The following is a 22,133-nucleotide window of genomic DNA, read 5'->3' as shown; positions in this document are numbered from 1 at the left end:
ACTTTAGCTTGTGCTTGGTGATTAATGGCTTAAATTAGCAAAAGAATCTGCCTTTCCTTAAAGATGCCTCCTTCATTATTTTCATTTAAGAGTTTCCCAAATACATTTCACCCCAGAACCCCTTGTTTCTCTTATATCTATTAATATCTTGAGAAATTTGTTGTTCTTCAATGGAAAATTCTTGTTTAGAAATATCTGGAATTGTCTAGGGATCCCTAGCATCTGCTCGAGAGGGTCAACTTTAGAAATTTTGAAATGAGTTCAATATGCAACTTTGGAAGGTACAGAAATAGACAAATAAAACATAATAACTTTTGCTCTTGATACATTCGGCTGCTTTCAGGAGCCTTGGGCAGCTGAGGGGTTATCTGTTTGCCATGTGCACGGTGGGGTCTCTATCCAGAAGCAGCCTGTTAGGCAGATTTCTTTAAAATGAAATATTAAATATTTCAATAATCTTATTTCGGAGGTCTTTGAAAATTACTTGATTGCCTCTAAAAGAATAACAGATTAAACGTTCGAAGTTAGTTTTTGTTTCAGCTACCTTGGGTTACATAAGGAACTTTTAGATAATCTTCTTTCATTAAATTCGAATATATGATAAGTGCAATGTTTGTTCCTCGCTTTTTAGGATAGAGACCAAAAAATCAAGTGGTAATATTGTCATTTTCTCATCACAAAGTCTTCCCAGGTTGTGAGTAATACAAACACTGACAGTTTTATCATGCTTAGTGTAAATAATGATTTATTTTTAGCCATTACTGTTGCTGAAATGTTGCCTCCAAAACATCACACACTAGCCAAGGTGTGTGTGTGTTCTTAGTTTTTGTATTGGTATCGTATTTATTTTCGCTCTTACAATCTTAGAAGTCATGATTGTGTAGTTCCTGGACTCATGGGTGCCTGTGCTGGATGCAGCTAATTTGTCCTGCATCTGTGACCTCAAGGAGTAAATGTGGCAGTGACCACTAATGACTTTCATTGGATGAGAGCAATTCAGTGATCCTTTTTTGGATTTTTTTTTTGTTTTCCAGAGTTGCTATAATGGAAGTCAAAGGGAAAAAAAAAATCACAGGAAAAGGTACAAAGCCATCACAAGAAAAAAACAGATTTCATAAAAACAGTGGTAAGATACTCAAAACATGCTTCCCATGTGGTTTTTTTGGCCCTTGGAGGGAGCAGTTGGTGGTATGAGGGGGCATGTAGCAGATTCCAATCTATTCACGGGTTAGAGTTAGGATTAAAGTAGTAGGAAAAAGTAGGTGTTACTATATATGAGTTTGCATGTTCCCTGCGAAACTTAGACCTTTAAGAAATTGCCAGGATAATTGGTGAATGCTGTACTTTTGAAAGATATGTCGGCTAGTGATGCTGTTCCCTCACTTCAGTCACGCTAATTCACAACATTTTATTTTAACGTTTGATAAATTGTGGCTGATTAATACGTGTACTGGTGAGCCAGATCTTCAGGATTTCTCATTGTGATGTCTTTATTGTTCCATCAGGTGTCAGTATTGCAAAATAGAAAAGTCAGGAATTGTGTCAATGACTAGTTTCCTAAGCAATCTTTTTTTTTCTTGCAAGTAGAAATTCTGAAAAATAAACATTTTAAATTTGTTTATATATGATATACTTTCTAAATTTTAAATGTTCATTTTATTCTTAGATTCCTATTATGTTATTGATGCCCTAAATACACACACACAGACACACACAAACATAAAAATAATATCTCATCTTGTGATACGTGCTTAAAACAGAAGTACACCTAACTGACAGTAGTGGTTATCTCTCGAATTATGGGTAGTTTTTATTATGTATTTCTCTACTTCGTAGGTTTTCTATAATGAACCTGTATTATAATTTTATAATCAGAGTAAGTTTTTAAATTTTGTTTTGATTTTTTAAGTCCTACTGTGCTCCGTTTTTGAGAATAAAACAAAGTATGTTTCACTAAAGAGTGTGTAATTTTCTGTAACAAATACAATCCAGTGGATAAAAGATCTAGGCCCGGGATCATTGAACTAACAATTATTTATTATTGTTACTAGATTCTGGTTCTTCAAAGACATTCCCAAAAAAAGTTGTTAAGGAAGGTGGACCTAAAATCACAACTAAGAACTTTGAGAAAACGGCCACAAAACCTGGGAAAAAAGGTGTGAAGCAGTTCAAGAATAAGCAGCAAGGGGATAAAATACCAAAGAACAAATTCCAGCAGGCAGATAAATTCAACAGGAAGAGAAAATTCCAGCCAGACAGTAAAAATGATGGTAAGCACTGATTCCTTTAGCAGAGTTTTTGCAGAAGCGTTGCCTTGCCTGAGCTATTGCCTGAACCACCGTGCACAGGGACTCTAGAAGTCTGGTAGAGACCTTCTGTTCTTGTTCCTTGACAGGCAACACTTGGGGTGGGGGCGGGGGAAGGTAGATGGGATTAAATAAAAAACAGAAAGCATCTTCCCTGGTCAAAATTGTCCTCTGGTACCTAGAATTCCTTACTTCCTAGGCCCTTGCTGAATTCCCCTAGCTGTGGAATTAGGCTAAATTGTATTGGCTTTATGCATTGGAACCTCAATAAAACATTCCTTTCTGTAGGCTAAAATTAATGAACTCATTCATTCAACAAACAAATACTTAATACTTAAATTTAATACTTAAATAACCAGTGTGTCCCAGCTAAACATCCACCTTGGCTAAGGATGCCCTGGTGAACAAGAAACATATAGACCCTGCCCTCACAGGGCTCAGGCCACTCTAATATCATCAACCCATCAGATGGCTCAGACCCGGTAAACAGTTCCAGAGAAGGTATAGTATACATGTGACAGATTTGACTTGAATTGGTTGAACAGGCTAGGTTGCTAACTGATTAGAAGTGTTGGCAGGGCTCCTCTTTGTTGAAACAAACTACTAATCTCTTCGTCATGATGTTTAAGTGGTTGTCTCTAACCCAGAGCTTTGCTGTCTGTTGTACAGCCTGCCCTTGCTGTGCATCATCTCTCCTGCACTGGTCTCAAACGAGCAGCTTCCAGGTTACGCGTGCTGTCATGCATATGCCTTCTCTGCAGCATCATGAGAACTTCTCTGGTGTCTTTCATACTCTTTTTCTCCAGCGTGGCATAGCCTGACACTGCTCCTTTGCTGCCAACTGAGACCACTCCATGGGGCCTTTTTACTCCAGTTCTTTAGACCTGATCCCTGTTCTCTCCTCTGCCTAGGGCTGCTCCAAGACAGGGGTGTAGGGAGAGAGGAAAGGAGGGAGATTTTCATTATTTCTCATTAGGCCTGGAGAATTCTTTCATGCTCTAGCTTCCATTTTTACTCTTTTCCCCTTCTCTTCCAGCTTCTCTTTCCTACCTACTCTTTCCTAGCTTCTCTATTAGGTCCTAAATCTTCCTTTCCACACTGGAATTCTTGACACCTGCATTTTAAGTGCACACACATCCTCGTCTTATTATAGTGGAGCCCTGGTTCCTTTTGCTATAGGAGATAAGTTCCCAGCATCTCAAAATGGAACTTTGATTTTATTTTCTCAGTTTTATACCAGCAACTGAGGGGGATTGGATACTAGACATCCCCAGAATTGGTTGTATCTGCTGCAACCCAGCATGGCATATGTCAAGGGTGCCCAAATATTTGTAGAATTAAATGAACTCTGGATTGGTTATTATCCTCTGCTGCATAGTACATGATGCCCTAATATTAATGGTAAATATGCCTTCTGTTGCCTGTAATCCTCTGTTACCAGGCTGGGAATAAGCAAGTGAGCAGAAAGGGGAGTAACTAAATACACTGTAGTATATTGAACGCCATTAAAAATTATCTTCTTGAGGAATATTTAGTTTCATGGAAGAATACTTACAGTATAATAATGTTTAAGTAAAGACATAAGGAAATTCATATAAAACGTGTAGGGGAAAAGACAAGAAGGAAACAGTTAATCCCTAGGTTTTGAGATTATAGGAGAATTTTGGTTTTTGAGTGTACTTCTAATCAGAGAAGGGGAGATATCTAGAAATAACTTATTCTCCTAAGGGTTCTTTGCAGGGTACTCATGTAAATAATACCCATTTTATTAAGTTTTTTTTTGTTTGGCCTCTTTGGGTTTTTTCATTCAATTAATAAGTTATTTAGATTGTGAAGACCAACAATAACCAATAGAAAGATACTCGACTTTTATAGCATGACCCTAATTGTAGAGAACTGAGGAATTTTGATTGTGCATTGTCATGAGTAAGAGACAGCAGAGAATAAAGTTTTAGAGCCACGTCTGGGTTTGAATCCTGACTCTGCCACTTAGGAGTTAACGTGACCTTGGACAAGGAACTTACCTGCTCGGTGCCTTTGTTTCCCTGACATGAAGGGGATAATAATAGTACCTACCTCGTAGGGTTGTTGTAAGAATTAAATCACTTAATACATAACAGCACTCAGAAGAGTGAATTTTTGAATATGGTTTTTCCTATGTTAGTTTGGACTAATTTTTGTTTTCATTGAGAACTGATTATACCTAAAGTCCAATGATCTTAATGTTCTATAGTAAAATTTTATTTTACAATTGAGAAAGATGCTTAAACTTTTTAAATTGCTTTTATAATCTGTTTAGTTTCCTTTTGTTTTCTTAATAGGTATCCTGTTAAGATTAAATAAATAGCTGTTGAATAAATGAACAGTTGGTGTCAACCAAATTTAAAATGTGTAAACTGCTCAGAAAATGAAATAAAGTATAAGTTGGTAGGGAATGATGTTTTCCTCCTTCTAGTTTCCTCAGTGAGTATTGATCTTGATTAGTGATTGCCATAGGTGCCTAATTTGTCCTTGTGTATGGCACTGAGAATGTTAAATGTAATTGAAAATAATTTCTGTAATGACTAGACACAGCAGTCAAGAAACCCAAATGGGATGAGTTCAAAAAAAAGAAAAAAGAACTGAAGCAGAGCAGGCAACTCAGTGATAAAACCAACTACGACATTGTTGTTCGGGCAAAGCAGATCTGGGAGATCTTAAGAAGGTAATGCTACTTAATGGCATCTTTATTAGGCCCTTTGAGATGATGGAGGAGTAACAGTGTACCTAGTAAATAGTGAAATGTCCTAAGATAAATGACATAGCGCTTGGGTTGTTTAGGGAGTACTCATAATACTCCAGTAGAGGCATCAGTGTTTGGATGTCTGCCTGTTGCAGAAATGTGTGGAATCATTCGGATGGTGTCAGATCTGCTTATGAAAATGAATGAGAGTTAAAATGGATTTGACATCCTTCCTGAGAAATTTCTGAGAAAATGAAGGACAATTCTTTTCGGCTAGGTTTTAAAATACTTGAGTACTTGGTGTCTTGGACTTGTTTTATTATTTTCTTTACTTTTGAAGTTCTGGCTGTTAAGATTTAGATTGATGCGTAAAATTATACCTTGTGAGATGAGTTTCTGCCTTTGAGAAAATTACTTTTCTCTGGCTGCTCTGGAATAGTAATTTTAATGTCCAGTTTGCTCTCTCCGAAGAGAAAATCATACTGAACTGGGTGAACATACACTGGTTTGGTTTTTATTTTTGTGTGTTTAAAATAATGTCTTTACTTAGGCTATGTTTCCTGCCTCTTTTATAGAAAAGATTGTGACAAAGAAAAAAGAGTGAAGTTGATGAATGATTTGCAGAAGTTGATTCAAGGGAAAATTAAAACTGTAAGTAGGGCATACTCAGTTGCAATTTTAACAATTGAAATTGACTTGCAGTAAAGGGTAGTTGACCATTGTGGCAGGTGAAGTTGTTTCTGTTTTTAATGTATTTGGCCTCAAATTTCAAATACCTTTTATAATACTGATTAAAAAATTTAATAGTGAGAGACCTTACTGCCGGGAAATTATAAAAAGGCTATCAAGTATTTGGCTGTTCATTTTAAAATAATTTACTTAAAATAAATCAGTGTTCTCTTAAAGTTATCTCGAGAAATTTATTAGTTCAACAGTGTTCGTTAGAATGTCTTGCTGTGAACTCTACACTTTTATATGTTCTAAACTGCTGGCTCTTTTGTATGTGTGATGCAAACACATGATTACTTTCTTCCTGCGTTTACAAGCATCATGCAAAGATCTTTATAATAGATTTGGGACTTCTGAATTGATTTTTGTTGTTGCTGTTTAATCCTGTTTTATAGTAAACTTCTGTTGATTCTTGTGTATTTGGATAAATACTTAGTGATATTCACTTGTAAGCCAACAGACTCAGTATGTTTGGAGACCCTTGAGGGGCAGCCTTTGCCGAACCACGTACGTGGGTCTAACCAGACGCTATATTGCAGTTTGAAGGACTGTCTTAAAATAGTGAGTTCCCAGCTGCTGCTTTCTTAAAGCCAGCAAGGTCTTTTTAGTCGGAACTCCTCCTCGTCTCTAGCAGTAGTCTGTTACACTCAATTTATAAATACTTTACAGTCAAGCTCCTTTCCCAATTACCCTTAGGTTATTACTGCATGCCCATGGACTTGGGGGTTAGTCTGGTATTCAGATACCCACTCTGCTATTTAACATACGTGTGCCTTTAGACAATAACAGCCTATTGATTATTTACTGTGTGCTAGGAATTATGCTAACCAGTGCATACTTTGTATCCTTTAACTTAGTCATCATCCCTATTAAACGTTTGATACATCTGGGCTCAGAGAATTTGAGTTTCATCCCCAGGGTCCGAAAGATAGCAAGTTCCTTAACTTCTCATAAACTTACTTTAAGCTATAAAGTGCTAATAACAACAGCCCACTTTTAAGGTTGCTTTGAGCTTAAATGAGAAAAATATACTTAAGCACATATATTGGTTACATAGTAGGTAATCAACATATGCACAAAACAGCCTTATTTCTTTTTAAAAATTATTTTTAAAGTTTTATCAAAAATGTCTATGCAAATCTCCCTTAAGGAAATTCTTCGGAAATCCATGACTTTAATGAAGGTATACCTTCACCTTCTGACTTGTTAGAATTTAAAAATTTAAAGACAGACTCAGCAACGAGTAATAAGCACTATTAAAGTAGACTGTAGCATATAAAAAATAATAGTGCATGACTGACTATCTGCGGTTATTGCTGTAGAAAGTTGATCAGCAAGTCCTTCAGTGAGGATCTAATCCATCCAATAGTTGTGAGGGGGCTTGGGTTGGAGAATCAGATTTGAAATTCTAGGAATATAACTGGATGTATGTTCAGGGATTATAATGAAAATGTGAGAAATGGAGTGATTAGCTCATAATGTAATTGCCAGTGTGTATCTAGATTATTATAATAATTAGGTATAATTACTTATGTAGTAATACTTTGGTTGCCAAAGCCAAACATTCTTAGATCATTTATATTTTTAGAAAAATCATAGAATAATAGAATTTTTGCATTGAAAAATTCCTCTTTTAGGGAAAGTAACTATCAGAGAAATGAAAAATGAAGTGTGTATAATCATTAGACAGGTTTGGTTTGAATTATAATGATAGAATCTTGCAGAATACTTAAATGCATTCCTGTCTCGATGCTGTACCGTAGCCAGCAAAACCAAAGAATGCCATTCTGAACAATTAAACAAGAATTTCTACTCCCAAGTAACCTAGGTTTGATTAGCTATGAAGACCCTACTTTTTTTTCCTCACAAGGAATTGTAAAAGAGGCAGCAATACAACATAAATAATATGATAGAAACATATATTTTCAGAGAGAATTTGTCTAAAGGCCCCACCTGTTTTCCTGCAGATTGCGTTTGCACATGATTCAACTCGTGTGATCCAGTGTTACATTCAGTATGGCAATGAAGAGCAGAGGAAACAGGCTTTTGAAGAACTACGAGGTATTTCTTATATATATTTCGTAATTGTTTGTAAGAAGTCGCTTGTTTTCTCTTGAAATACCCAACACTGTCCTGGAAAAGAATTCTGTTGAGGGATAGCAGTGTGTCCTCTGCAGGACCTTTGCTGTTTATTTGTATTTTTTGCCTGGGACAAATAGGGAGTTATTCGTTTGTGTTCCCAAGATTGTGCAGTTAGTTCTTCCCTTGTTTCTGGAGGACTGGAATGAGGTTATCATTAATGTAATGTATTTTGTTTTTCAGGTGATTTGGTTGAATTAAGTAAAGCTAAATATTCCAGAAATATTGTTAAGAAGTTTCTCATGTATGGGTGAGTTGTTCTATTTATAAAATAGTTTTTATTAGTTTTTTAAAGGTGTGGATACCTATTGTGTGCAAATAAATGTTGCTTAAAAGTTGCATAATAGGAGGCTTAAGCAGATGCTTGTGATGTTTGCAATGAGTATGGTCTTAAAAAATTAATGTTATTAAAATTAATGTACAATGATGGTATTGTCTTCATTGTTCTTACGAGTATATCTTGAAGCCCTGGAAGAAGAGAAATGGTTATAATGAACTTTAAATTAGTCACCAGTTATTTGGAAGATGGAGTGATGGGAGGGGCAGGTGAGTAGGCTCAGAAGCAGGGTTAGTGGGTTAGGAAATGTCGAGATGGGAGGATTTCCTAAACTAGGTGGAATTGATACTTGTCTTCCTGTCTCAAGTATAATAATGGGCCAAAATATGCTAACCAACAACAAAAAGTACAGCTGACAAATTTTCAAAAACTGTGTTCCTGACTAGAATTACTGGCCGCTTGATTATTTTAGGATAGAATAGAAATATTTGTGATTAAGCCCTGTTTTAAAAGAGAATCCTGGGGCTTCCCTGGTGGCGCAGTGGTTGAGAGTTCGCCTGCCGATGCAGGGGACACGGGTTCGTGCCCCGGTCCGGGAGGGTCCCACATGCCGCGAAGCGGCTGGGCCCGTGAGCCATGGCCACTGAGCCTGCGCGTCCGGAGCCTGTGCTCCACAACGGGAGAGGCCACAACAGTGGGAGGCCCGCGTACCACAAAAAAAAAAAAAAAAAAAAAAAGAGAATCCTGGCATATGTTTTATTCATATTATCCTGCATGTTTGACTTTTACCGTCTCCTTTTCTCCTTCTACCCCGCTTCTTTTAAGCTGAACAATTTACTAATGGGAACTGACATTTATTGAGCACTTACTATGTGCTGGTTACAGTTCTCAGTGCATCCTAACTCATTTATCCTCACATCAACCTTATTCTTTCTATTCTATGACTAGAGAAGCTGAGGCACAGAGTGGTGAAATACCTTGCCCGGGGTCTTTCAGCTGGTAAGACCCTAGGTCTTTTCAAACCTAGGCAGGCTGGCCCCCGAGTCACTTAGAAATGCAAGGTAGAGGGAATTCCCTGGCGGTCCAGTGGTTAGGACTCCGCAGTTTCATTGCTGAGGGCCCAGGTTCCATCCCTGGCTGGGGAACTAAGATCCTGCAAGCCGTGCAGCGCGGCCAAAAAAAGAAAAAAAAACAGAAAAAGAAAAGAAAGAAATACAAGGTAGAAATACAAGGCAATTTGATTTTCCTTCTCGTAGCGTTTCTCTGTGTTAGCCACCTCCACACACAATGATGAGCTGGTCTCGGAAGAAGTGTGTTATGTTTTGTTGCCACCCATCTTTCTCCTTCTGTCACTTCTCTTTTCCCATGGTCACGCTGGGTTTAGGAGTAAAGCACAGATTGCAGAGATAATGAGAAGCTTTAAAGGTCACGTGAGGAAGATGCTGCGGCATGCGGAAGCGTCCGCCATCGTGGAGTACGCCTACAATGATAAAGCCATCTTGGAGCAGAGGAACATGCTGACAGAAGAGCTCTATGGGAACACATTTCAGCTTTACAAGGTGACATTTCAAGACGTTTTTCCTAGAGATTTTACTTTCTCTGTGTGCTGTTCCTTACCTTCCAATGCCCTGTTTTCAGAATGTATTTTTACTTTGGTTGTTCCTTTAAGAGACTACCTCATAGCCTTTATCTTCTTGGATTATTTTGTCTCTGGTGTAATAAGCAAGTGATCATACTTACATTTCATTCTCCTAGAGCACAATCTTTAAATCCCCTATAAATTAAAACTACTTTTGTTACTCCTTCCCAAGTACTGTGTGTAATGCTTTGGTACTTCTGTTTCTACAGTCAGATAGACCAAGGAAGAAGATTCTTAATAGTCAGTGAAGCTCTGTAAACACCCCTTAACCAGCTCTGGTTGAAGGGCATCGAGCTCCCTGTTGCTGCCTTCTCCCATGTTTCCTCATGTTTGTGGATTACCCTTCCCCGGGTCATATGCAGAGAGGAAGCAGAGTAGAGAGACCCAACCTTGGATTTAGTACAAGGCTAGTAATGGGACTAGGACAGTTAAAGGATCAGTTTCAGACTTTAGGATACAAATACACATATTTATCTCAAGGGAGATGGATCGATTCCTGAGTTTCTTCTGCTAGTCAGTTTCAGCCCCTGGGTTGAACTTAGTGCTTTGTTTCCTTTGTCACAGTCACTATAGGAATATCCAGCTAATTACAAAACCTGGTGGCAAGAATTTGTTAACTGACTACTTGATCTTATGATTAGGCACATGCTAGGTGCTTGGCAAGTATGAACTGGCTGGTTGGTTATTTAGCTTGGCTCTGGAAGTACGATGGTGGGTGTATAGAATGAGAATTAGATAATCAAAAATTACCCTGTGAGTGTATCTACAGCGGGGCTTTTGTTATGTAAATATGGCAAATCTAAAAACTTAAGTTTATGTAAAATGACAATAATTGATTTTCTTTGTTCCGAAGTTGAAGAAACTTGATTAAATTTAGAAGGGTTTGATTTTTCTTCTGTTGCAGTCAGCAGATCACCCAACTCTGGACAAAGTATTAGAGGTACAACCAGAAAAACTAGAGCTTATCATGGATGAAATGAAACAGATTCTAACTCCAATGGCCCAGAAGTAAGGAAGCTGGTTTTTTTTTTTTCTTAGCAAAATGTCATTTGAAGGAGGAAAGTTTTACATAGCCTTTGCAGAGAAAAGGTGGATAGTTTCCCAGTTATAGTCTGTTATTTAAATTGGATTGTGAGACCTAAAAGCCAATGCATTTGGCCTTCGTGGAATTTGTACCACAGTGGAGTGGTTAGGGCATTACGTCTGGGACCAGACTTCCTGGGTGTGAATCCTGGTGCCTCTCTCAGTTACTACCTGTGACCTTGGGCAACTTAACTTCTCTGTGCCTCAGTTTCCATATCTGTAAAATTACGATAATAATAGTATATATTTCATAGAGTTTTATGAAGATTAAAAGGGCTAATATTTCCAAAGTGCTCAGAACAGTGCTTTGCTGTTAAAAACAACATGTTTTTGCCGTCTCCATGGACACTCCGTGTGAACTTGAAGTCTTTGGTGCCTGATCGTTAGCCTCCACTGTACACCTGAATTCACCAAGTGTCACACTAGGAGGCTTGGATCAATTAGGTATTGTTGCAATTGCTGATACTGTTTTGATCTATTTAGGATTTAACTGCTAAAATGATTTTGTGAAACTGACGCATTATAAAGGAGGCTTGACAGAAAGAAAATAGCCATTAAAAAATAGTCTACATGTGGATTTCTAATCACATGTCCATTGTTGTGTAAAAGAATATAGATGTCCTTATTTAAGAAAGTCGAGTGTATTTTGAATGATAATTTCATATTTGCTGATTAGATACTAGAAACTTGTACTCTGGTCTTGGTTGTAGATGGCAACCAAGACCTATATATATTTTAATAGGTCTAAAAGTTTTTTTTTTTTTAGTCTTAGTATTGCTAAAGATATGATTTATTTTATGACAAATGACATTTGCTAAAACCATTTCACTTGTTTTGATTATTTTAGGGCGACCGAGGTTACCTATCTGTATTATTGTGGTACCATTTCTGACTTTTTTTTCTTCTTTTTTTCTGTTTTCAGAGAAGCTGTGATTAAGCACTCACTGGTACATAAAGTATTCTTGGACTTTTTTACCTATGCACCCCCAAAGCTGAGATCAGTAAGTTCTCGGTTTTAGGTTTTAAACTGAAACATGTAGAACTGTGTAAAAAATGTGGAATACTGCTTTGATGTATATTGGCTTTTGAATTTTAAAGAATTGTTTCCTTATTTAGAAAAGATAATGTGCTAAACTCCCTTTGAAGAAGTCTACTAATTCCATTTAGATTTTTGCCAGAAAGACAGTAGAATTGACCATAATTTTATCAGTTTCATTGAATTTTTATATTTTAATTATAATCCAGAGAGCATCCTCTAGCTTAACCTAATCAGAAAATTAACTAACATGGAGGAATATTCAGCATTCAGGGAGTTCAAAATTCACCTGTATTGATACAAAAACAAAAAATTATATTGGTGTTAAAAGGTTACGGGAGGACACTAAGTGAACCGTGAAAAACTGGACCTTACATGAGAGTGAAGGTACATTGTACTGCCCTTCAAGTCAGTGATGGGAATATAGATGAGAATTCATTTAGTCCCCTGAATTTTGCTTGCCTCATCATACTGTAAACTCATCATCCATTTGTTCTCATTCTAATAATAAGCGATAAGCAAGTAACGAGACTCACGTCTTTTTAACAAATATGCCAGATTAAACATTCATAGGAATTTTGACCCTCTCAAAATTGACATGCAGAATAGTTTTCCAAGAGTAGCCGCCTACCTAAGCACGTGGTTCAGTGACCACAGCAGCTGCTGATTCTCTTTAGGGGATTTCTCTCTTGTTCTGGCACAGCACAGTACCTCACAGTTCTGGATTTACGGAGGCAGGACTTTATTTTCAGAACTGAGAAAATAATCATTTGAATATATTCCATAGTAGAAAGTCTTTATCTTTTTAATGTTGAATATGTTTTAGTAATAGCAAAAAATCATTGGGAACTTAGTGTGAATATAAAATAATCAGACAGGTCTTTGTGGCCCTGGGGGCATTTTCAATAGAGAGACTTTTAAAAAAAAAACTTCTGGAGGTAAAAGAAGCATAATTGGAATATATGTTTAACTCCCCAACTGGATAGCTTTGAAGAGATTCATGAGTTCAGGTATGTAAGCTGAAAGCTGTGTTCTTGAGATTTATCCTGGAAAAAGATTGTGAGATAGTTAAGGGTGAAATTGCTGTTCCTTATTGATCAAAATAGGCCACTTTTCTCCTTCCTGGCAGGAGACTTTGTATTTATTTAATATAAATTTTAAAATTGGGAATGGACTAAACTGGCCCCGCAGCTGTTAGCTGGCAGAACTCACTTATGTCCTATATGCTAGACTTCCAAATATAATTATGAAATTATGTACATTGAAAATAAGGAATGAAGATTAAAAATAAGCTAAAATTACCTTGTAATAAACTAGCGATTGGGTTTTTACTTAAAGGTCATTGAGTAAAGGCCTAGTGAAGACCTAGTCTAAATGTTAATGTAGGGGTAAATATTTCTTAGAGAAATGTTATTTAAGTGTCTTTATGGTGAATTATTAATATGATTTCCAGAGGTAATCCAGTGATAAATTAAAAAAGAAAAACTTTTTCAGACAAAATGAGTGTTTTGGTTTTCTGCTTGTTATATACATGACTCTTTTAGGGAAGAAATTTTATTTATTTTATCTGGCTTTTTTATTAAAAACTCCCTTCTTCCCACAGCCAACTCTTAGATTTCTTTTTCTTGAGAAGTCCTTTAGAATATACTATATGTATACAGTTGACCTACAACAACACGGGGGGTGGGGTGCCGACACTCCCGTCCCCCTCAGTGGACAATCCGCCTATAATCAGCCCTCCCCATCAGCAGTTTTGATTGCGGATTTACCCACCTTCAGATGGTGTAGTGCTATAGTACATATTTACTGAAAAAAATCCACGTGTAAGTGGACCCGCCTGGTTCAAATCGCACTCGGGGTCAACCGTATACGTACTTTTTTGAACAGACATTGGTAAAACTCAGGGATTTTAATAGAAATTGCCTGCCAGCAGGACTTACTGCTCTTGATGGAAAAGAATGTTTCCAGGAAGCGGTTGTTAAATTGTTTGCTACCTATACTTTCTGCCTTTCATCCTCTGTGCATAACTGCTCCTTAGTAGACAGATTGTGAGAAAGTAAAAAGAAAGAGTAAACCAAAGCCCTGAACTGCATTTATTCCCCAGGAAGTGATTGAAGCCATCCGAGAAGCAGTGGTATACCTGGCGCACACACACGATGGTGCCAGGGTGGCCATGCACTGCCTGTGGCACGGCACGCCCAAGGTAAGCGTCAGTCAGGGCTTGACTTGCCTCTCCTTAGACTTTTTCGGTCTCCTTGGGGTTGGGGTTTTGCCCTCTTGCGCACAACAATATTATCTTTGCAAAGTTGTGCCTCAAGACCTCACAGAAACTGGCTCCCCTTTGAGCCTTTTGTTTCTTCTCTACTGGAGTCTTCTTAAAGTTTGAAAACCTTGGGTTGTCTCATACGGGGAGGCGTGTGTCAAGCAAGTAAACACACTATTTATGTTAGGCTTAAGTTTATAAAAGTTTTGGTACCTGTCAGCCTCTTTGATTCCTCATTTAATGATCTTGTTGTGGGAGAGGGAGAGGAAAGAGAAGAAAATAAGCAGCTGTGCATTTGCTCCCATGGTTCTTAAGTACTTTGAGGGAAAAAGTAATGATCCATATTAATTATAGAAGCTTAACAGAAATTATCCTCATTTCCTTGATTGGTATAATTCTGCCTTTAAAAGACAGTTGTATTTTGTCCACTTTTTTCTTTCGTCCACTTTTTAATACAAATTTAATTTCTCCTCAACAAGTAATGTATTGAATGCCATCTGTATGCTAGACTTTTATGCATTTGAAGACAGTTCAGACATTGGAAGAGGGATCTCAGTTCTTACTATAAAAGGAGGCAGTTTCACTAGGTTTGCCTTGCAACTAATAATTTTATGGTTCCATATTTATGTCTCAATGGATTGTCACATAGAAGTCTAAGATTATAATAGCTCTGAGAGGACTTATAGTGTATTGCATTTTTTGGTTCTGGTTGAATAACTATTTCCACTAATGAAAAGTATGCCACTCCAATGAAAGTTTAATATTATATAAAATTTTTAACTATGAAATACCTTAATCTATAACTAATCCATAACTAAACCTGTAGCTATAAGTTCATTGAGACAATTTTTCTTTTTTAAGGACAGGAAAGTGATTGTGAAAACAATGAAGACTTATGTTGAAAAGGTGGCTAATGTAAGTATAAAAACTACATATTTCTTGGGGACTTCCCTGGCAGTCCAGTGGTTAAGACTTCGCCTTCCAATGCAGGGGGTGTGGGTTTGATCCCTGGTTGGGGAGCTAAGATCCCACATACCTCGGGGCCAAAAAACCAAAACATAAAGCGGAAGCGATATTGTAACAAATTCAATAAGGACTTTAAAAAAAAATGGTCCACATCAAAAAAAAAAAATTCTTAAAAAAAAAAAAAACCTACGTATTTCTTTCAACTATTTTTAACAATAAAATGTATTTATATCTATTATAGGAAATTTGAAAAGTTCAGAAAATTACCAAGAAAATTATTTATTGTTTCATTTTGTTATAATCTATTTTTATGCATATGCATGTCTTTTTATATATTATTAAATTTACACAAAATGCATTTCTCCTTTTTTCATTTAACATTGTACTGTGGCAATTTTCCATTTTTATTAGATAAGTTTTGAAGACCTGATATTTAGTCTCTAGGTAAATTGCACTTCAGAAACTTGTTACCAATTTTCATTACCACCAAAACATAAAAGAAAGTGAAACTTGTCTCTTTTCTTAGATTAAATTTGTAGTGTGGTCAAAGAAAATTTTAGTTAAGTTTTATAATTCTTTGGAATCTTTTGGAGATGGTATAACAGCTTTTCGAATGAAATTGGAGGATATAAAAAGTTTTTTCTAAAGGATTAGTTGCCTCAAAAAATAGTATTTCTGTGTATTTAAATACTAAATAGTTTTCCATAATAATTCTAAAATATATGTAGTAGTAAGCATTAGTTTTCAATTTTTGAACTATTTTATATATTATGTTTTATAGCTTCTGATTTACAGGTGAACTAAAATTAGTGATACCAACAACTTTTCCCTCTGAAAAATCCAGTAAGAACTACTGGCATCTAGTGAATACTTGATATAGTAAATGCTAATTCAAATTCAGATAAACCGGTGCTCTGTGATTGTATACATATCTGTTGTCTTCTGTAGGATTCAAGACTAGGAAGAGAGTTAGTATAAAACCACATAGAAGGCAGCTAACTTGGCTGTAACAAAATGAAATAAGAGGCTCTCTAGTGAGGAGTTTTCAGAGTATGAGAGAATTTTATGATTCATAATTCATCATTAAGTAAATCTTTTTGTATAACATTTTAGTTTGAATATTTTAAATCAGAAATGAGTAAAAATAGAATGTTAATAGAAAGTTCTATTAGGTGGAAGGGAGGGATAAACTAGGATTTGGGATTAACATATACACACTACTATATAGAGTGGATAATCAACAAGGACCAGTAGCACAGGGAACTCTACTTAATATTCTGTAATAATCTAGATGGGAAGAGATTCTGAAGAAAAGATGGATATATGTATATGTATGACTGAATCACTTTGCTATACACCTGAAACTAATACAACATTGTAAATCAACAATAGTCCAATATAAAATAAAAATATAAAAATAAAATGACATCAGAAAAAATGTTCTGAAAGGTATTTATAGTACAAGACACTCTTTTGTAATAAAATTAGATTGTTTTAATTTTACAATTTGGTTACATCAACAGTAAATTTTTTTGGACAACCTCATCCCCACAAGGTATTGCGATGTTAGCAAATTAACAATTCAGTGTCTCTTTTATCTCAAGGAGTTGCTTCTAAAGGAGTGAGATAAACTAATATAACCCATGGATTTGGTCTATGGGTTATTTGGAAGTATTTAATTTCCAAATATTAGGGATTTCTTGATATACTCTGTATTATTTCAGTCTTTTGAAATTTATAATGACTTATTTTATGGACCAATGGATGGTCTACGTTAATGTCTTGAAAAGAATATGTGGGTGTAGTCCTCTATAAATGTCAGTTAGATCAAAATGGTTTGTAGTGTTTTCATATCATGGATGTTTTTACTGATTTTACTTATCATTGTCTAGTTCTATCAGTTGCTGGGGAAGTGTGTTCAAACTTCCAAGTATAATTGTAGAATTGTCTATTTCTCATTTAAATTCTGTTCCACTTTTTGTATTCACCCAGAGAGATTTTACGCTTTGGTGTGCCTCCGTGTGTGGGACTTAAAAAACCAGAAACCTGTGGTTGTGTACTATATGCACAACATTCTCTACTTTGTTTCCTTCATTTAATTCATCTCAGGGGTCATTTTATGTCAATATATATTCATCTATCTACCTCTCTCTTGTTAATGACTTTATGATATTTTATTATATGACTTCCATAGTTCATTTAACAAGTCCCTACTATCAGACATGTTAGTTTCTAGTTTTTTATTTCAGATAATTCTCCAGGGCATATCCTTTGTTCGTATGTGGGAGCATGTCTGTAAGATACCTCCCTAGAACTACAGTTGCTGGATCAGAAAGTACATGCATTTAAAATTTTTAGTGTTGTTGTCAGTTGCCCTTAAAGAGGTTGAACCACTTTACAGTCTCATCAGCAACATAAAAGTGTGCCTGCTCTTCCCCAAACCTTTGCCAAATTAGTATATTATCAAGGGCTTTCACTTTTGTGTATAGGACAGGTGGGATATAGTATTTCATTGTTTTAATTATAGTCCTTAATTAATGAGCATTATTTCATATGCTTAAAGCCATTTGTACTTCTCTTTGTGAACTGATTCTTCATGTTCTTAGCCCATTCTTAATTGATTGTTGGTCTTATATATAGTAAAAATGTTAGACCTTTGTTGTTTTTCTCCAGTTTGTTTCTAGTTGAGATGTTATTCCTGCCATATTCATCGGATCTGGCTCTGAATGAGTGTTGGCTGGTAGCAAAAGTCAAATCCCTCTTAAAGTAAAAAAAGATTTATATCATCATCTGGGATACTTAAAAGGAATATGCCACAAGCTTTGAAAACTTTTTTTTTTTAACAAAGTAGAAGTTCTTTAAATCTTGGAACAATATCAGCATCATGGAAAAAATTGTTATTTCAATAGTAATGATTCTGAAAGTCCTAATGTATATTTGTATGATCTCGTGCTGCTCTCCTTTTTGAAAGCAATTGTTTTTATCTTACTCTCATATTCAGCATATAAGTATATTCTTCTAGTTCTTTTTTTTTTAGTGTTTCTATTTTAATTATATAGGATTATTTTAAAGAAATTGTACAATATACCAAAGAAAATGAAAAATTATTTGTAATCCTTCAACACAGTGGTGACAGTGTTTTTCCTTCCAGGATTTTCTGTGTATGTGTATTATGTATATTTTGTATATATAATTATATCTAAGTTTATATATTTTCTTTTTTATGATTGCAGTACTCTAGTTTTTTTTTTCCCACTTGTCACTGTAACTTTCTTTGAGTTTAATTTTCAAGTAGCTATTCATTAACAGGATACCTATTTTTGAGAGGTGTTATATTCTGATTAGTTTAAAAAAATGAGTCTCAGCTATTTAATACTGAAGGATGTGCTTACCTGTTTCTTTTTCTTACCCTAGAATATAATTAACTAGGTCCTGATATAAGAGCACATTTTTTGGAATGACTTTTATCCATCTCCTTTATATTATGCTGGATACGTCGTCAGGGTGATAACCTTTTTTTTTTTTTTGTGGTACGCGGCCCTCTCACTGTTGTGGCCTCTCCTGTTGCGGAGCACAGGCTCCAGATGCGCAGGCTCAGCAGCCATGGCTCACAGGCCCAGCCGCTCCGCGGCATGTGGGATCTTCCCGGACCGGGGCATGAACCCGCGTTCCCTGCATTGGCAGGCAGACTCTCAACCACTGGGCCACCAGGGAAGCCCCCGGGTGATAACCTTTTAACGTAACTCCTTAGGTGGAAGAAAAGGGAGAATCTGTATATTTTTTTAACCTTTACTGGCTTTCAATTCCTACAGGGCCAATACTCCCACTTGGTTTTATTGGCGGCGTTTGACTGTATTGATGATACTAAGCTTGTGAAGCAGATAATCATATCAGTAAGTAATTCACATAGTCTTGAATTTAATTTAAATTGATACATCATTTGTGAGTGTGTAAGTTTGATTTCACACGTAGATGTGTAAAGATTTTGAAATGTGTAAATACTTTCTGCCAGTATTTATTTTTTAGTTGCCTTAAGCCTATTTTACGGGGTTGCTTTATTCCCATACAAACCATAATCCTGTTACTTGATTATTACTAATTAATGTTGCTTTAAATATGTAAAAGACTGCTTAAATTAGGGTAATGTGACTTTTTAGACCACGTAACATACTAAAAGAAAAATTAGCGATGCAGTGTTTAGATTTGATCGGAAATTTATTTTCATAGTAATTCCTCAGTTATTCAAGAACTCATGTCCACCCAGGCAGAAGCTATCCATGACCTTTTTTCTCTCCCTTTGGAGAAACTGCCTCTGCATAGCTTATCGATACATCTGTCCTGACTTGAACTGGAGAAGAAAAACTGATGAAGTTCACTCAATTGTGATGGCTTCTTAGAGATTTCATGAAAGCTGGTGTAGAGTTAGATTAAAAATTTTAACTAAAATTAGAATACTAGATTCCTTTTTTCATTTCAGTTTTTTAGCCTGGTATAATGACCATAAAGTGGTAATAATTGAATGCGGTTTACTTAACCCTAAATTTGCCTTCAGAACAACTGAGCTGTTCTCTTATAAAAACTACACCCAAGTAAAAAGTGTATTATGAAATAATTTTCTTCTTTCTGCAATGACTGCCCCTTTTCTGACTTGAGATTCTGTGATCCTCTTTTATTTTTCCTTCCTTTATTTCTAGCATGCAAGTTGTGTTAGGTGTATGATAGAGGTTTCGGGGGAAGGCATAAGAAATTGCAACATTGGTAGCAGGGACCGAACCTGGAAATATTTTAAAAAGCACATAATCTGTATAGACACAGATTATTCATTTGAAAGTTGGTACACATGGATGGGGCCCTTGCAGAAATCTTAGTGACAAAAGCGACTTCCACACCGTCTGCAGGGAGAAGCATATGGATGTTCAGAAAGAGAATTTACCTGTTGGCCTGTGGTGGTGCTGTGGTCTCTTTGTAGCCTATCTGGACCAGTTAGAGCTGGCTGATTAGGAAAAATGTCCCAACTAGTGGAGGGATAGGAGATTTGTTTTTTCAGATGCCAGCTCTAGGTCCCAGTGTGTGAATTTCTCATGCCCTTGCTGTCATTTTCCAGCTTTCCCCTTGACTGTTTTAAGATTGTGATGACTTTCTTTGGGATAGGATTGTGGGAAGAAACAAGTTGGCAGGACTTTGATGTTACAAACTGAGTATTTTGACATGTTCCTTGTGACTTTATTACCCTTTTGACTCCAATCAATAATGATTGTTTTTCATTCCAGTGACAGAAATGTGAGGCCATAGATTAGCTAATGAATAAAGTTGTTTCATGAAAATGGAAACAGGCTGGGCTATTGAAAGCTTGCTTTTGTTTAATATTTTCATGACAACTAAAATTTGCATAACTGTTCCAAATGGATTTTAAGAGAAACCAAACTTCCTTCAGGATTTGCCACAATTGTCTGCTAGATTAATTTTTTCCAAAGATTTATCCCACTTAAAGTCACTGTTGAAACAGTTTTAATTCTTTGTGCTTATCAGTTTGATAAGCACAACTGTTTAACCCACATTCCTAGTGACTTTCTCATACTTAAGGCAGCTTTCCCTGAGAATGGCCTCATTTGCTGATGTCTTGCCTCCAGCTGACAAATGCTCAACGGGTTTTGTGTATCATTAAACTACGTAGCCAGTGATAAAATTATGGAATGCTAATTGCTCTTGCATTTTCCCCACCATCCACTACAAAACCTGTTGCAGTATGCAGTGCTTGTTAAAAATACCCAAGAAAGCTTAGTGTTGCAAAACATTCTGTTCAGGGTAACCAGACTCCTGCAAATGTCAGGTTGAAATCACAGCCTGGTCAGTTGAGCCCTCACCTTTCAAAATGGATACACACTGTTTCCCACTTACTGTACTTTCTAAAATAAACATACTTATAAAATCCGACCCTGGAATTGTTGGTATGATGCAACTGCTTTGACAGCAGTGATCCTCTAAAAAGGAAGTAAGTACACTGGCCAGTTGCTCTTTGAGAGTGAATATTGATACATACTTTAAAGTGTAGTATCTTTAAGATGCTATACAGAAGATATAAAGGATAATAACAGTGTACACCCAGCCTCCCACCTGATTGGGCATGAAGAAGTAAAACTTGCCAAATACAGTTGAAGTTCAAGCCCTTTGTGTACTTTTTTTTTTTTTTTTTGCAAATCCTTGTACCCACCCCCCTCTGCTGTGATGGATTGGTGCTTATTATTTGCATGCATTCCCTTATCCTTTTGCTATATGTAGATGTTTATGGTATTACTTTGCATGTTTACAAATTCTGTATAAGTGATGTGTGTTTTCTCCTGCAACTTGCTTTTTCCTTTTGGCATTATGTTTGTGAGTCATCATCAGGGAGGGTCAGGAAGCTTTTTTTTTTTTTTTTTTTTTTTCCAGTATGTGGGCCTCTCACTGTTGTGGCCTCTCCCATTGCAGAGCACAGGCTCAGTGAGCCCGCTCCGCGGCATGTGGGATCTTCCCTGACCAGGGCACGAACCCGTGTCCCCTGCATCGGCAGGCAGACTCTCAACCACTGCGCCACCAGGGAAGCCCAGGAAGCTTTTTTAATAAAGGGTCAGATAGTAATTATTTTAGGGTTTGTGAGTCGTGTATGGTCTCTGTCGCATATTCTTGTTTGCTTTGTTTTTTGTTTAGCAACACTTTAAAATGTAAAAATATATATATATATATATATATATATATATATATATATATTCTTAGCTCACAGGATGTACAAAAACAGGCTGCTGGTTAGATTTGACCTACAGGCCATGGTTTACCCACCACTGTTCTAAACCATTCATTTTTCAATGCCAAATAGTTTTTTACTCTATGAATATACCACAGTTGATTTTTCCATTTTTTCTGTTGATGGACATTTAGGTTGTTTATAGTATTTGTAACTTTAAACATTCATATTATTTTTTGCTATTCCAAATAA

The 22,133-nt window shown here is 36.2% G+C and overlaps 1 protein-coding gene across 2 annotated transcripts in view; it reads left to right on the top strand.

Annotated features, from left to right (window-relative positions):
• Window positions 1–22,133, top strand: part of PUM3 (pumilio RNA binding family member 3) — a 40,430-nt gene that overhangs the window by 4,415 nt on the left and 13,882 nt on the right. The window contains exons 2-13 of one of the 2 annotated variants that reach the window (XM_082656748.1): window positions 1,035–1,081; window positions 2,052–2,270; window positions 4,875–5,010; window positions 5,604–5,679; window positions 7,725–7,818; window positions 8,080–8,146; window positions 9,558–9,732; window positions 10,717–10,820; window positions 11,818–11,896; window positions 14,036–14,134; window positions 15,056–15,109; window positions 18,973–19,053. In XM_082656748.1, coding sequence (XP_082512874.1) covers window positions 1,045–1,081; window positions 2,052–2,270; window positions 4,875–5,010; window positions 5,604–5,679; window positions 7,725–7,818; window positions 8,080–8,146; window positions 9,558–9,732; window positions 10,717–10,820; window positions 11,818–11,896; window positions 14,036–14,134; window positions 15,056–15,109; window positions 18,973–19,053 — 1,221 coding nt within the window. In that variant the 5' untranslated portion in view covers window positions 1,035–1,044. Of the gene's footprint in view, window positions 1–1,034; window positions 1,127–2,051; window positions 2,271–4,874; window positions 5,011–5,603; window positions 5,680–7,724; window positions 7,819–8,079; window positions 8,147–9,557; window positions 9,733–10,716; window positions 10,821–11,817; window positions 11,897–14,035; window positions 14,135–15,055; window positions 15,110–18,972; window positions 19,054–22,133 lie in introns of both variants that reach the window. The other variant, XM_082656747.1, reaches the window with a different exon arrangement.

This window comes from Grampus griseus (genome assembly GCF_964374135.1).
Source record: "Grampus griseus genome assembly, chromosome: 6".
Taxonomy (NCBI): domain Eukaryota; kingdom Metazoa; phylum Chordata; class Mammalia; order Artiodactyla; family Delphinidae; genus Grampus; species Grampus griseus.
Note: the sequence above shows the minus strand (reverse complement) of the source record. Positions and strands in the feature narration are given on the sequence as shown.